The following is a 12,719-nucleotide window of genomic DNA, read 5'->3' as shown; positions in this document are numbered from 1 at the left end:
ATTTTTCTGTTGCAATTGCTCGGAAAGGCATTGTGTGTTTCAAAGGATTCATGGCAGGGAGCATTGTTTAGATGTATCTCGAAGCATCTGTACGTGTTGCTAGTCATTGACCCGTTTTTAGAGCGGAACCCTACAGGGGGTTTTGGAATTTTTGTCGGAGCAGCACATTTGCGGAGAATGGTTTTATGCCTTTTCTGTGGACGTCGAATATCTTTTTAATTGGCTGACTCAGAATGCGAATATGCGTGCGGTCGGAGACTGCATAGATGACCTCGGGTCGATGGACTTCCAGAATTCTGCAGGGGTGTCTATTGAGAATTTTTCCAGAATTGACCAGTTTTTATCCTCCCTCCACTGGTGGCGCATTCTAGTGACGGATACGCTGTTCAGAGGGAAGTAATATGTATAATTCTTGTATAGCACCGAATTTAAGCAACTTCGCTATAGCCTAGTTTGACGAACGTATTGTCTCGTGCCTAGACTCAGCAACTGTTGCCAAGGTTTTTATATATGTCGATCACTACCTCGCTCTTTTAAAAGCGGTACAGCCTCAACAAAGAGCCCCTGTTGTTAAAAGCCTGCTTGACGTTTTTAGAACAAATGCGGAAGGACTTGGGTTGACGAATAAAGTGCCACAAAACGGGTCTTAGCAGTACCTAGATATATGCATATACATGAACCGTGAAAACCTAGGATGTAGGTATAATCCGCAATCTAAAAAGGAGATTTTGACTTATAATTCGGCCCAATCAGAAATTATAAAAAAAAGGAATAGCGAAAACCTGCCTGCGCCTTGCTCTAGATAAGCGTGTGTACACCAGGTTGTCATTATCGTCAAGACACAGGTCAAGCGCTTAAAAAGTGCCAGCTTCCCTCTAGAAATCATTGCCAGTATGGCGGAGAGCCTTGTCACCAAAATAAAAGGCGTCAGAAACATTGCTGAGAGAAATGAGCTGTCTGAAAGAGTTTGACCAGTGGGGTTCCCTTACATTTGTCAGCTCTCACGTCGCCTCAAAAAGGTGGCGTGAAAACGCGGAGTGTCCGTAGTGTTTTCGGCTCCCCACAAATTGGCGCAAACGCGTCAGAAAGTCAACTGCGAAACGGAAAGGCGTGAGTGCTCAAAGAAGCACGCCACGCGCTTTGAACTGGTGGGGCCTATCGCGCTCCGCTGCCCTGGAGTAAATGTTATATTGGGCAGACTGGGCGATGCCTGAGCGACAGACTTAGAGAGCATCGCTCAGCCGAGCATTTTCGCAGGTGCAAATGCACTCCAGCATGGGAAAACACGCAGGTTTTGAGCAGGTCAAGCAGCAAACGCGAACGCGAAATCTACGAGGCATATTGCATTGGCCAAGACGGCGACGGGTGTATCAGTACCCCTTCTGTGGCATTGTCCACAAAAGAAGTGTGGTTCCTGAAGCAAAGAATAACTCGAATACATTATACACGATTAAGGTGTCTTTCTTTTCTGTTTTTCTTCCTTCTGGCGCATGCGCCGAAGACGCAGTGTGTATGTGCATCTTGTAGAAATTTCAGTTGAGGTATAGCGTTCGTCCTGTGGTTTTCTGCCTCTTGTGTTCCGTCCTTGCGCTAGTGCAATGTACCCAATTTCATCAAACCATCTATCCTCACCTTCCCTTCTCAACGACACAGGTAATTATTGCAATGGCGTCATTGATGGCATTGAGTTCAGTTTTTAAACCTGCAGCTCCTTTAAATACACTACAGCTCTGGTGGGGGCCAAGGCAGGAGTGCAACACACTCACAAAACACCCAAAAGAAATGCGGAGAAGTACAGTATATCAGTCAAAATGGCATAATAAATTAAGGGAGTAGAGTCCTGGCAACAAACGTGCATACCTTTGACGTCAATTCTTGTTTATAAATGTTAATGAAATAGGAACATTTTTAAAGTTTGTTGGTGAAAGAGTCAAATTTTGGGGTGGTGCAAAATGTTAGTTGATGATTTCGCCAGCCTAAGTATTTTTTGGCTGATGCTACCTGCGGGGGGATCTATTTTAGAGTACGTAAACCTCATACGGCGAAGGGAAAAACAGGCTAATTAGCAGTAAAGGAGGAAATCGCTTAAACTGGCAGTAAAAAAATGGCCGCGTATCTGCTCCTTTCGTTGCAAATGTCGACGCGAGAAGATAGTCGACTGGCGCCTCTGGCAAGTAAGTGCACCCCTTCTCTTTCCCTCTCACTTCTCATACTGTTCCGTTCCAGTACCGTTTCTTCCAATGTAAGCACGCTAGACGTTTGCTCAAGTACATTTAAATTTCCGCGTTTTACTGCTCTAAGTCGGGTGCCTTGATGCCAGCGTTGCCTACGTCAGAGACACGCATGAATCGGGGCACCCGATAGGTTTCGGAACGCAAAACTTATCAAGTGGAACCTTTTGTTGCTGCTGCCATTTGATTTTTTTTAATTCCGCCAGGTAGCCCGGGCAACAGCAGGCGTCGGTTTTCGCATTTGATGTAGTATTTTATTTCCTATCGCAGACAGCAGGCATCCGTAATTTTTTCATATAAAGGAACACTGCAAATATCACTCATGTATTGATTTTCTGTCTTATATTTGCGTAATGTCTTGTTCGTGTTCAACAATGTTGACAAATATGAACATTAACACCGGACCTAGACGTTTAAATTTGGCTGTGAATATATGACTATTGCGCAGCCAGAGTGGCTTTGGCCGGCTAGCTGAATCGAGTGACAGGCAGACACACAGACAGAACGACAGGCCAAAATTTTCCCGTTCAAGTACACCAATAAAGTCTACCGGCTTTAAAAAAGCGAATACCTTTTTCTTGGTAGGTTGCTTTTATTTGTGTGACGCCCTTTTTGCAATGCTTAGAAGGAAGCAAACAGTTCTCGAGAACCCCGGGAATGCGTGAAGCTTGCTTGCTTTGTTCGGTGGCTCCTGAGGGCCCGGCGAAACTTTGTACACCGAATTATTGCCCACATAACGTTTTTCCAGTTTGCCGAAAACTCTACGTAGGCGTGTTTGATTGCATCTTTAGCCATCTTGTGCCTTAAGACATTGTTTACAAAAAGGGAAACCTTGGTTCCGTGCCCGCTGTTGCTGCGCTTGGAAGCACGCACCCGAATTCTTTTCCTGCATCGTTGGTTGCCGCACGTTTTCAAAACACGTTGTTGTTGATGTTGTTGAGGATTTAATTGGATTGGATATTCAATTTATGTTCAAATTCTCCCGTTGGCGCACACAAATTTTGTGCCTGTTTGGTTCTAGCTGTCAGATTTGAAATTGATTTCTAGTGTCAATCAGCGCAGGAACGACTAAGGCAAATGTAGAGACACGCATGGGACCAGGGCCTTTTCACGCGCTGGTTTACATTACGAATAGGAAGGAACCCGCCCAACTGGCTTTGCACAAAGCCGCTTAGTTGCCTACGATAGTTTCAATATAAGCAAGCAAAGTCAGAAAACTCCGTTTAACGCGGCAAATTGTCGTGCTTTGGTGCAAACAGGATTGCAGTTACGAAAGAAATGTTTGAAACAGGCGCCAGAGGGCGATCATTTATTTATTCGGATTATAAACAAGAACTGCTATCTATCTGTTGTTGTTGAAGTACGCCGTAGAGATTGTCCGTGTCGTCAGTAAACAGCGTTGCGGGTGGCTGAGTTCTGCTACAACCAACATCCAACTTGATGGCGCAAGGTACAGCGTTAGTCCAATAGACTGCCTGCAAAAATACACGGACGAAAACTGAATGGAAATTTGTCCACAAATTTCATAATGCAGTTTAATGCCGTTAACTTCCTGTAATCTGATGAATCCGGGTTATAATACCATGGTCACTGAGATTAAACTACAATTGCGAGAAATCAACAATGTGGAGAGGTTTCGAGCTCATGGCACTTATCTAAGTCTCACGTTTACATTAACTTCACCATAAAAGATGAGATTAAGCTTAGATGTTGGTAGTGAGGTTGAAGTAAGGTCGAAGGTCGCATGGTGCAGTTTACCGGGCAGCGTGTTTTATAACTTGTAGCGACTTTTTCAGCTAATGAGGAAACAAAACACACAATTATTTCAAATCAGTCACACGAAGTTTACAATAATCATCTATAAATTAGCTAAGTTAACTTTGCGCCTTAATAATCACCCTTTAACATGGTCACCCATTAACACGCTCCGCTTCGCCGAGCGCGCGGCCCTGCTTCCATGTGGATAAAGTATAGCAGAAAAATGGGATCGCTGTAAAATTGCACAATGTTTGACACTGCACGATTCAATTGAACGGTAGTCGCGCGACGTTTAAAGCACACTGCGCGAAGCACTAAGATATTTCCTCACATATTTTGGGTAAGCCGTTCAGCTGGTCGCCATAAATGTTCCTGACCCGGGACCACTGTGTGCATTGTAGGCGCTTTGCGTTACATTGCGTCTCTGAATGATATTTACATCCTTCAGGCTTGGCTCATGGATGGCTGAATCATGTGCTTGTTCGAGGTTAAGGTGACGTAGAGTTTTGGGTGGTCCATGATGTGAGGTCAATTGCGTTAAGTTACGTCAAAGATAGGTTGCCTTAAGGACTACAACCTCAGAAGCAAGGTTGAATTTAATGTGAGGTCGACAGAAGTGATAAGGGCTTGAGGTGAGTTTAATGGGGTCATTTGCCTGTCTTTGATTACAATTGCCGGTGCTACTTTTACCACTCGATGGTCATTTCTTTGTGAATTGCTTGATATCTTCATATTTGGCTGCTTGCTGAGTTATTGACTACCGAGTGCATATACCCAATGCAAGAATAAGCGCAGGATTACGGCCGAGCATAATGGCTCCAGACCGTGCCCGCTGCCCCTCAAGCTCTTCGGGCGACAACAGCGCACGCGCCCCTGAAGCACACACACCTCCAGGAAACGTGCTCTTCTATACTACGGACGGCTGTTGCCATAAAGTGAATCTATCGAACTCCTACGGGTGTATACGTAAATTGTAAATCAGCCGCCCACTTGGCACACCAAAAAACGGTGACCATATCCATTCCCTTATCCAGGACGGGCGCAGCTAGGACTTTTCGCAAACTTGCCCGGGAGACCATGCTATCCAAATGGACTACCCAAGAGTTCACGAGCGCTCGTATTCATGGCCTGTACCCGCATCTTCACCGTCCCCTTCCATTAGGCCTCCCACGATCTAATGCAACCATTCTTTGTCGTCTCTGGCTTGGAGTCGCATTCACAAATGCTTACTCCTATTTGATTGAAATGGCAGCCTGTGAGGCGTGCGAAGTCTGTGACACACCAGAGGAGACCATAAGATATGTTTTATTCGAGTGCCCACGTTTTTCATCGGAACGAGGCCAACTCTCTCCAACTCCGAGTACGGAAGCTAGACTCTCAGCACCCGTTCTCTGAGGAGAAAATCCTGGGCCACTGGCCTTCTCCGTCATCTACGTACAAGGCGACAAAAGCGCTCCCATGTTTTCTTAAAACGACGGAATTGCACAGAAGACTGTAGCACAAAATACTGCCCTCTATGAACTCACTGAACTTTTTTGTGTATAGGGTCCTACCGCTGGGCGCACCACTTTACGCCATGTCTGTACCTTTCCCTTTATTTTTATGTTTTCCTCTTTTTCCTCACTCTTCCCCTTTCCCCCGTGTACAATAGCATACTAGGCCGTCGCCTGGTTAACATTCCTGCCTTTCTTTTACCTTTTTTATCTCTCTCTCTATTTTAAATCATCCTCTCGCTGAAAATTGCCAGCTCATCCAGGCGACGGCATTACACTGCCACCGATTGGACGTCATTCGCAACTCTGAGATTACGCACGCTAACTAGCGGCTACCGCGAGCAACCCAGAAATCAAGTCCAGTTTCTCTCCTCTTCTTGATGCACCGCTAGCGCAGTGCTTGCAGGACCCATTCATGGCCGGAACCGTCCAACTGTGAAGTTAAAATTCCCCCGCACAAGGGCTAGGGGAAGAAAAAGTAAACTTTTATGTGTATTTAACGCGTGTCCTTTACTTCAGCGTGGTCGTCCGAGTGTGCGTTTTCAGCAGTTCCCGTAACAACCAGGATTTGTCTCAGAGAGTGTTGCAGATGAATACTTTGAGAATAGAAAATAAAAAGCGGGGGGCACTGTAATTTGATAAAAACATCTTGCTCCGAATGGCTCACTTTCTCTCCTCCCTTCTTTTCTGTACACCTGTGTTCCCCATTCCTCCCCCCCCCCCTACCACCACCACCAGCAGGCGTTCCGGTGTCCACCCTTAGGTGAGACAAACTACGCCTGTCGGTGATCTTTCCTTTCCTTGTTAACAATAAATTCATTCATTCATTCAATGCCTAACACCTACAGGTCGCGGTGGCTCACTGGTCAAGTAGTTGTGCCACTGAACCCGAACACGCCGGCAGATCGCGACCACGGCGGTCGTTTTCTGAAGGAGGAAAAAATAAAAACGCCCGTCAGTCGATCCCCAGTGGGTCTAATTTAATTCGCAGAACCATAGCCCAGGTGTAGCGTCGGCCGTTTCCTTCCCCGTCCCCCAAATTTGTTTAAAACTACCTCCTCCTAACAAGCACTGATCTACTTGGTAATAAACAACAAAATTAAATTATTTAATAACGCAAATGTAGTTTGCGTGTTGCAAAAAAAAAAACGAAAAATTTGCGGAGTCGAGATTGGGGCCACCGGAGCCATTACCACTGCCACTAGGCATAACGCTGCTATCTTGAGGCGGAGACACAGCAGGAATGCGGACCCTTACCGGCCGCGCAGGCGGTCATGAGCGAAGCCGTCCACCCGGCGCACAAAGCCCGGAACACGAGCTTGGTGATGTCGTCCATTCGCGTAGGGCACAGCACGCTCAGGCCACCCAGCGTGGTTCCCAGCGAGCCGAAGTTGGCGAAGCCGCACAAGGCGTACGTTGAGACCAACACCGACCGCGGCTGCATGCGCGAGCCAAAGGGGAGGCTTGATTCGCAGCCGTCTGGTGTACGTGACAGTGGCGTAGCCAGGTTGTGGGGGTTCGGTGTCAGAACACCCCCCGAAATGTATGCATGCAGAAGAATCACATTGTTTCGGCACCCGGCGCTGTCTCTCTTTGTTTCTTTCTTTTTGTTTGGCCGTTGGCGTATAACACCCCCGAAGTATATTTCTGGCTACGCCACTGGTACGTGATACGTATGTATTGTGCCCCGAAGTTGTATCGCCACGGATAAACGCAGTCACAAGATACGAGGAACCCATAGTAGCATTCACCAATTGACACCGGATCCGTTACACGCGTCCTGCATTGTATACACATCCTTGCCCGTCAGCCTGCTGATCGGTGCAAACGTCGAACAATGACACCCCGAATCCTAAACATACTTCGAGGGCCGTTGTTTGTAAAAGTGAAAGTAAGTTCCGGTGAAATTTCGCGTGTACCAATTGCAATGTCCCGGAAGCGAGAGGACAAAAAAGGGGAAAGTTGTCAAAAACGCAAAAAATGAGACAGTTCCTCCGCATCTCGCCCCTTATAGGGTCGTTCATGTTCAGTAGCCTTCATGGTTGTACTGTTCCGACACAAACTACACAAACCCTGCATACGTCAATTCAGCTCCAGCACGGTTGCAACGCTGTGGCAGTTTTTTTTTATTTATCAGTTAATAGTCAGCTGCACCTGGAGCCTTCTCGCTGGACATTGACTGCGGCCCATAATCCCAATGCGATGAGGACGTCACAGCCGAAACGTCCATGATACTCTTCCTGCAGCTCCTTTCCGCCGCGGTCAATCCGTGCCCAGCATTTGTCACCCTCGCCTTAGCGAATCAGCAAATTCGCTTAAGAGCCCGAAGACAAAATAAACTAACCAACCCCTTCCCATAGGAAAACAGGGGTGCGCTTGAAGCTTGTCACCGTTCAGTACAAACCACAAACCACAAAACTCAAAACCCAAACCAATCTTTAACCAAACCTAAACCCATACACAATCGACCCAAACACAACCGTCAACCCAACCCAAATCAAATACCACCCAAGTCCCTGGCCGTGTTTGACGTTATCTTAAAAGAAAACCATAACACACCCACACCAAATAAAAAAAATCTTCCTCATCGCATGAAGAATCCCTTTATCACCTCATCACATACAAATTAAATTCCCTTCCGCTGGTGTGTCTGCTATCACGTCATAGTTCTCGGCTACTTTCAAATCAACCGCTCATCTCCCGGCATGCATCGCGGCCTATCAGAGGAAGCGTCCATGCCAACGGCGCTGCGGTAAACAGAGACACGAGTCCCCAGCACGTCCACTTAGAATTAGCCGCTCGTCTCAGTGCGGCTCCCCACCATGGGGAGCGTTTTTAGCAGAGCCGTTTAAGCTTTTACCTCCGTCGTATAGCGCTACCAGAAAAAAAAATACCAAAACGAAAAGCCGAGTGCGCGTGAGCGTGCGCTCGTAAGGAGCGCCCAGCGTAGTTGTCTTGCGCGTGGGCTTGCGCCATGTGAGGAGCTCGCAAGAAATACCGAGCTCACGTGAGCATGCGCCTCGTGAGAAGCGCTCGGGGTCGGTCAGCTCGAACTTCCAGAACACTCTGCCCAGCGTTTCCTCGCCAGTTCACGTGCGTTCGCGCCTGAAGTGGGAGGCACTGACGGCAAGTTCACGATACAGACGCCGAGTTCGGGAAGCCGCTTGCCGCGGGTTCTAGTGCGTGCTAACGCGGTCCACTCTGGGAGAGATGTGAAAGACAACGGACAAAACGATCCGGACCTGCCAGTCACGGAGAACTTTCAGCAGCAAGTCCGTGTGAGGTGCAACAGCCTGGTCTCCGAAGAAGGGACCGGAGCCGTAAGTTCTGCTGTTTCTCTAGCATTGCGCCACTGAGTGCAAGTTGAACTTTTTTTTTTTCTTGAGGCATTTGTTTATTGAAACGCCGTACCAAGTGTCCACGACACAAATGAGTCAATACAAGCTTCGATGAATAACAGCAGGGGGAAGGGGGGGTGGACGTTGAGGGGAAGGTGAGGTTACTTTGAGGCCGTCTAATGGTGCCTCACCCCGTATCAGCAATTCTCTATTCCACATACTGGGCAATAACCACCCTTTCCACATATTAGAGTGTCGTGGAGAACTCGGCATCCTCGTGCGTAAGCCGATGCTCCCTCCCCTTCCTTCCGAGAAATAAAATCATGTCTCACGTTTCAAGTTAATTTCAGACATGCAACGTCACATGATTGAGGAGGAGGGAAAAAGCCGCAGTGCAGCAGCTTGGCGATGCTCCCTTTCTCTGAGCTACATCGGCAGCAAGAGTCACAGAGAGCAAGTAGCAAGAAACAATGCACCAATCTTTCATGCGCCACGGCATCAATTTTTTCCTCTGTCAGACGCGCGCGACATCACGTAACACGACATCACACATCGCACATTAAAGAAAAGTGGGAACGTAAATTTCGCAGCGCAGTTTTTTGCGCACGTTCTCGTCATGATTTCGTCCTAGCAGCGTGTACATCGAAGCAGTGCTAGCCAAGAAAGCGCGAAAATACTCCGTAGTAGCAACGCTGGAACAGATGGCGCAGCGACTGAACATTCGTAAATATGGACAAAGACAAATGAAGGAAGCTCACACTAACGCGTAAGACTTGAAGGTAGCGAAGCTGTACGCAACCTTCACGACCATCAAGAAGGTGTAAGTCCACGATTGCAGCCGATTTCTTGGCAACCGGCAGTCGTGGTAAATCTCCCTATGTGGGTATGCTTGGCTTGACAAACGGGCGCCGGGGGCGCTGGGCAGTCGCCGCGAGCCACGCACACAGGAATGCTCGGCATTATGAGGTTTATAAAGGGGGGCCCCAACACTGTGGGTTCCCCAAGTGGCTTGGGGCGCCGTACTGGGCATGCGCGAAACCCAAGCCGTCCTTGAGGTTTGGGGTTTGCGTTTAGAGCCTGCGCTGTTTTGCCGAAATAGCGGGCCCCCAAAGCTAGCCCCAAGAGGATCGTGCGTTCCTTGCGTCGCCCTCTCAGCCAGCGAGACTGCGCGTGACCACGGCTGAAGCGAAACCTGCGGCTCGTTTCCCGATCCACGCGACGTAGAGTTCTATACTAATATTTAGTAGAGGGAAATCTGACGCCACCGTCTAGGGGAGCCGCGCTTCAGCGAGCGTTCCGTCATGTACGGGCAGGCACGTTCCACTTGTCTTTGGCATGGTTGAAAGACAGGCTGAAAAGTTAGCTCTGGCTGCAAAAAAGCAGCAACATTATTTAAAAGATTAATCAAATTTGTTTTGCTACTAAAAATTGAACCTCCAAAAAGACCTATTTGTCGGGGATAATTTACAAGCTTTATTCAAAATGAAGAAGAAAATGTTCCCCTTTTTTGTTGATTTTGGCTTCTAGACAAAAACGAAACCATATGGCTAGCTAAGCCAAGTAGGCGAGCAACGTCGCTAGCTGGAATGGCACAGCCAAGGGCGGCCCGTGATGGCAGAGCCAGTTTTCCCTGTAGTCAATGTTAGTATGAAATTATATGCCACCCTATCAACTACGAAGATCGCTGAGCTAAATTAGTAGATTTCACACGTTGTTCGCAAGAAATTAATGAAGGAGAAAATCTCGAAGCGTTTTCTGCCCTTGGAATCGGCCCGCGATCACGCCGGCCGCGCCTTACTGCTTGGCCAACGAAGCGGCTCGAACCGGCGCAGACAACGGTGGCAACAGCTTGTCGCTACTCTTCCAGATAAATCTGATCGCGAAAAAGAAGTTTCACAAGCCGAAAAGTACATGTTCTGCGGTGAAAGCGGCTATAAGATATCTGCCGCGGTACTAAGCCTCCGCTGTCGGGCGGCGGAGATTCGACGGTCCTACCCGGCACCGCGGTGCGGCGAGCGCCCGAAAGATGGCGCTACCTGGCGGAAGACTGATAACAAGCCACAGCAGATGTCCTGGTCACCGATCGCTCAAATGGCAATTATCGTGAAAATCGAGTTCTCCATTCGAGAAAGGGGATAAACGTGTAGTGGTGTTCGGAATTGTCCTTCGCAGTTTTATAGATAGCGTCGATCAAATGTCCGCCCCAACGCTAAGCCTAAAGTTTCCAACCCCCAAGCCGACCCGAGCAACGCAAGCCGGTTGCGGCCTGTTGGGGACGCCCTCCTCCTAAAACTTTCCGCGCGCGAGAGTGTTGCGTGTGGGTTCCCCTAACTTCTTTGGGGCCCCCAACGCCGGGTTCCCCTATTAAAAAACGGCCTATTCTCTTGGTTTTTTAACTGCCGGGCGGTCGCCGCGAGGAACGCGCTCACGTGCGCTCGGCGTTCGCTTGGTATTTGTGACTGCGGTCACCATACACTAACGATTTGTTCAAGAGCTTCGCTGTTAAAAAAGACTGTCGTAGTGGCGGGGCGCTGGCTAAGCGTCTGCCAAAACACAAGTACAGGAGACATGTCCGGTGCATTGAATTGGACATGCCAGCGACCATTGCTAGGGTGCTGAACGTGAAGGATGCATGCTGGAATAATATTTAATGCAAGATTTAAGGAGAGTATCGATTCAAAATTTTGATCTTTCCCTTACGTAATTTTTATCGGCTTTTTTTTTTTTCAGAATACCTGAATTACCTGCACTGTTCGAAGTGTTAATCACACTTCGAACCCTCTTGATCCACCACGGCAGCGCAATCACTAAGGCGTTATGCTGCTGAGCCCAAGAAACGGGTTCGATCTTGGCCGCGGTGACTGCTTTTCAGATGCAGGCGAAAAGCTGAAACGCCCGGGTTGGAAGATTCAGGTGCACGTTAAAGATCCGCATGCGGTCAAAATTAATCCGCACTCCTTGATTACGGCCCGCCCCATAGCCCAGGTGGAGCTTCGGCGCGTTAAACCTGAACAATATCAAGGAATAACTGTATAAATTTTGTACGTTTCATTTGCGCAGCTTTGCGTACTACGTACTGCACGAGCGTTCTACGCACCTCCATCGTAGGGGCGATCTTGGTGAGGCGCCAGAAGGCGAAAAACTCGTTGGAAAACATTTTGATACCGAAGAGTTGACCGACGGTGACGCAGTCTTGCCACGCCACGCCAATTATCAGCGCCAGGGGTGTGAAAGCGACGCCCAGGATATCCTGCTCCACGGAACGCAACGGAGAAATGAGTGAACACATCACAAAACATGGAAACGACCTTGCCAAGGCCCCTTTTCACTCGGCGAGTCACAAGGGAACTCACCGAGGCACAGTTCCGCTTACTTTCGCTTATGGTTACGCCTAGTGCGCTAGCAAACGTTGCAGAAATCCAATTTACTGCGCTCATGATTTCCATCTCTTATATTGCAGTGCATAAGGGACATTTCGGTGAGAAATTAGCGCGCTATGTACAAACTTTTCAACGTGCTTCTCGGCATCGTAATGCATGCCATGTATTATTACGTTTCAAGAAGTGTCATTTTGTGCCTCACTTTTTTTATGCTGCAACTGCGGAAAAGTAACACTCACTCGTTGCTCGAAAACTTTCAGTTATCCCGGCTAGTGAACTAATATTGCTTATGCGCAGTTTCACATATTCGCTGTTTCCTTCTGGCATGTTAGCAGTACTTTTACCAGTGCAGTGTACTTGCAAACAGAATGGGCTAACCGAAGGTTCAATGTTCATTTTATATGCAAACTTGGCTTGAATAAATTAAGAGACAAACGCTGCTTGCTGGCCTCCACTAAGCCATTGCATCGGTTCCGATCCCCCAACAAGCTACGCAAGCGACGCTGTGATGGCAACAGC

At 48.1% G+C, this 12,719-nt stretch overlaps 1 protein-coding gene across 1 annotated transcript in view; it reads right to left on the bottom strand.

Moving 5' to 3' along the window:
- Positions 1-1,722: 1,722 nt before the first annotated feature.
- Positions 1,723-12,719, bottom strand: part of LOC144168633 (solute carrier family 28 member 3-like) — a 34,017-nt gene continuing 23,020 nt past the window's right edge. Inside the window, exons 8-10 of the mRNA XM_077697579.1 lie at positions 11,918-12,070; positions 6,740-6,920; positions 1,723-1,730 (exon numbers count right to left, since the gene is read on the bottom strand). Coding sequence (XP_077553705.1) covers positions 1,723-1,730; positions 6,740-6,920; positions 11,918-12,070 — 342 coding nt within the window. The remainder of the gene's footprint in view (positions 1,731-6,739; positions 6,921-11,917; positions 12,071-12,719) is intronic.

Source organism: Haemaphysalis longicornis, unplaced genomic scaffold, assembly GCF_048455015.1.
Source record: "Haemaphysalis longicornis isolate Haplotype H1 unplaced genomic scaffold, Haemaphysalis longicornis Haplotype H1 scaffold_2, whole genome shotgun sequence".
Classification (NCBI taxonomy): Eukaryota; Metazoa; Arthropoda; class Arachnida; order Ixodida; family Ixodidae; genus Haemaphysalis; species Haemaphysalis longicornis.
The sequence above is the reverse complement of the archived record's forward strand: the minus strand, read 5'-3'. Positions and strand labels throughout refer to the sequence as shown.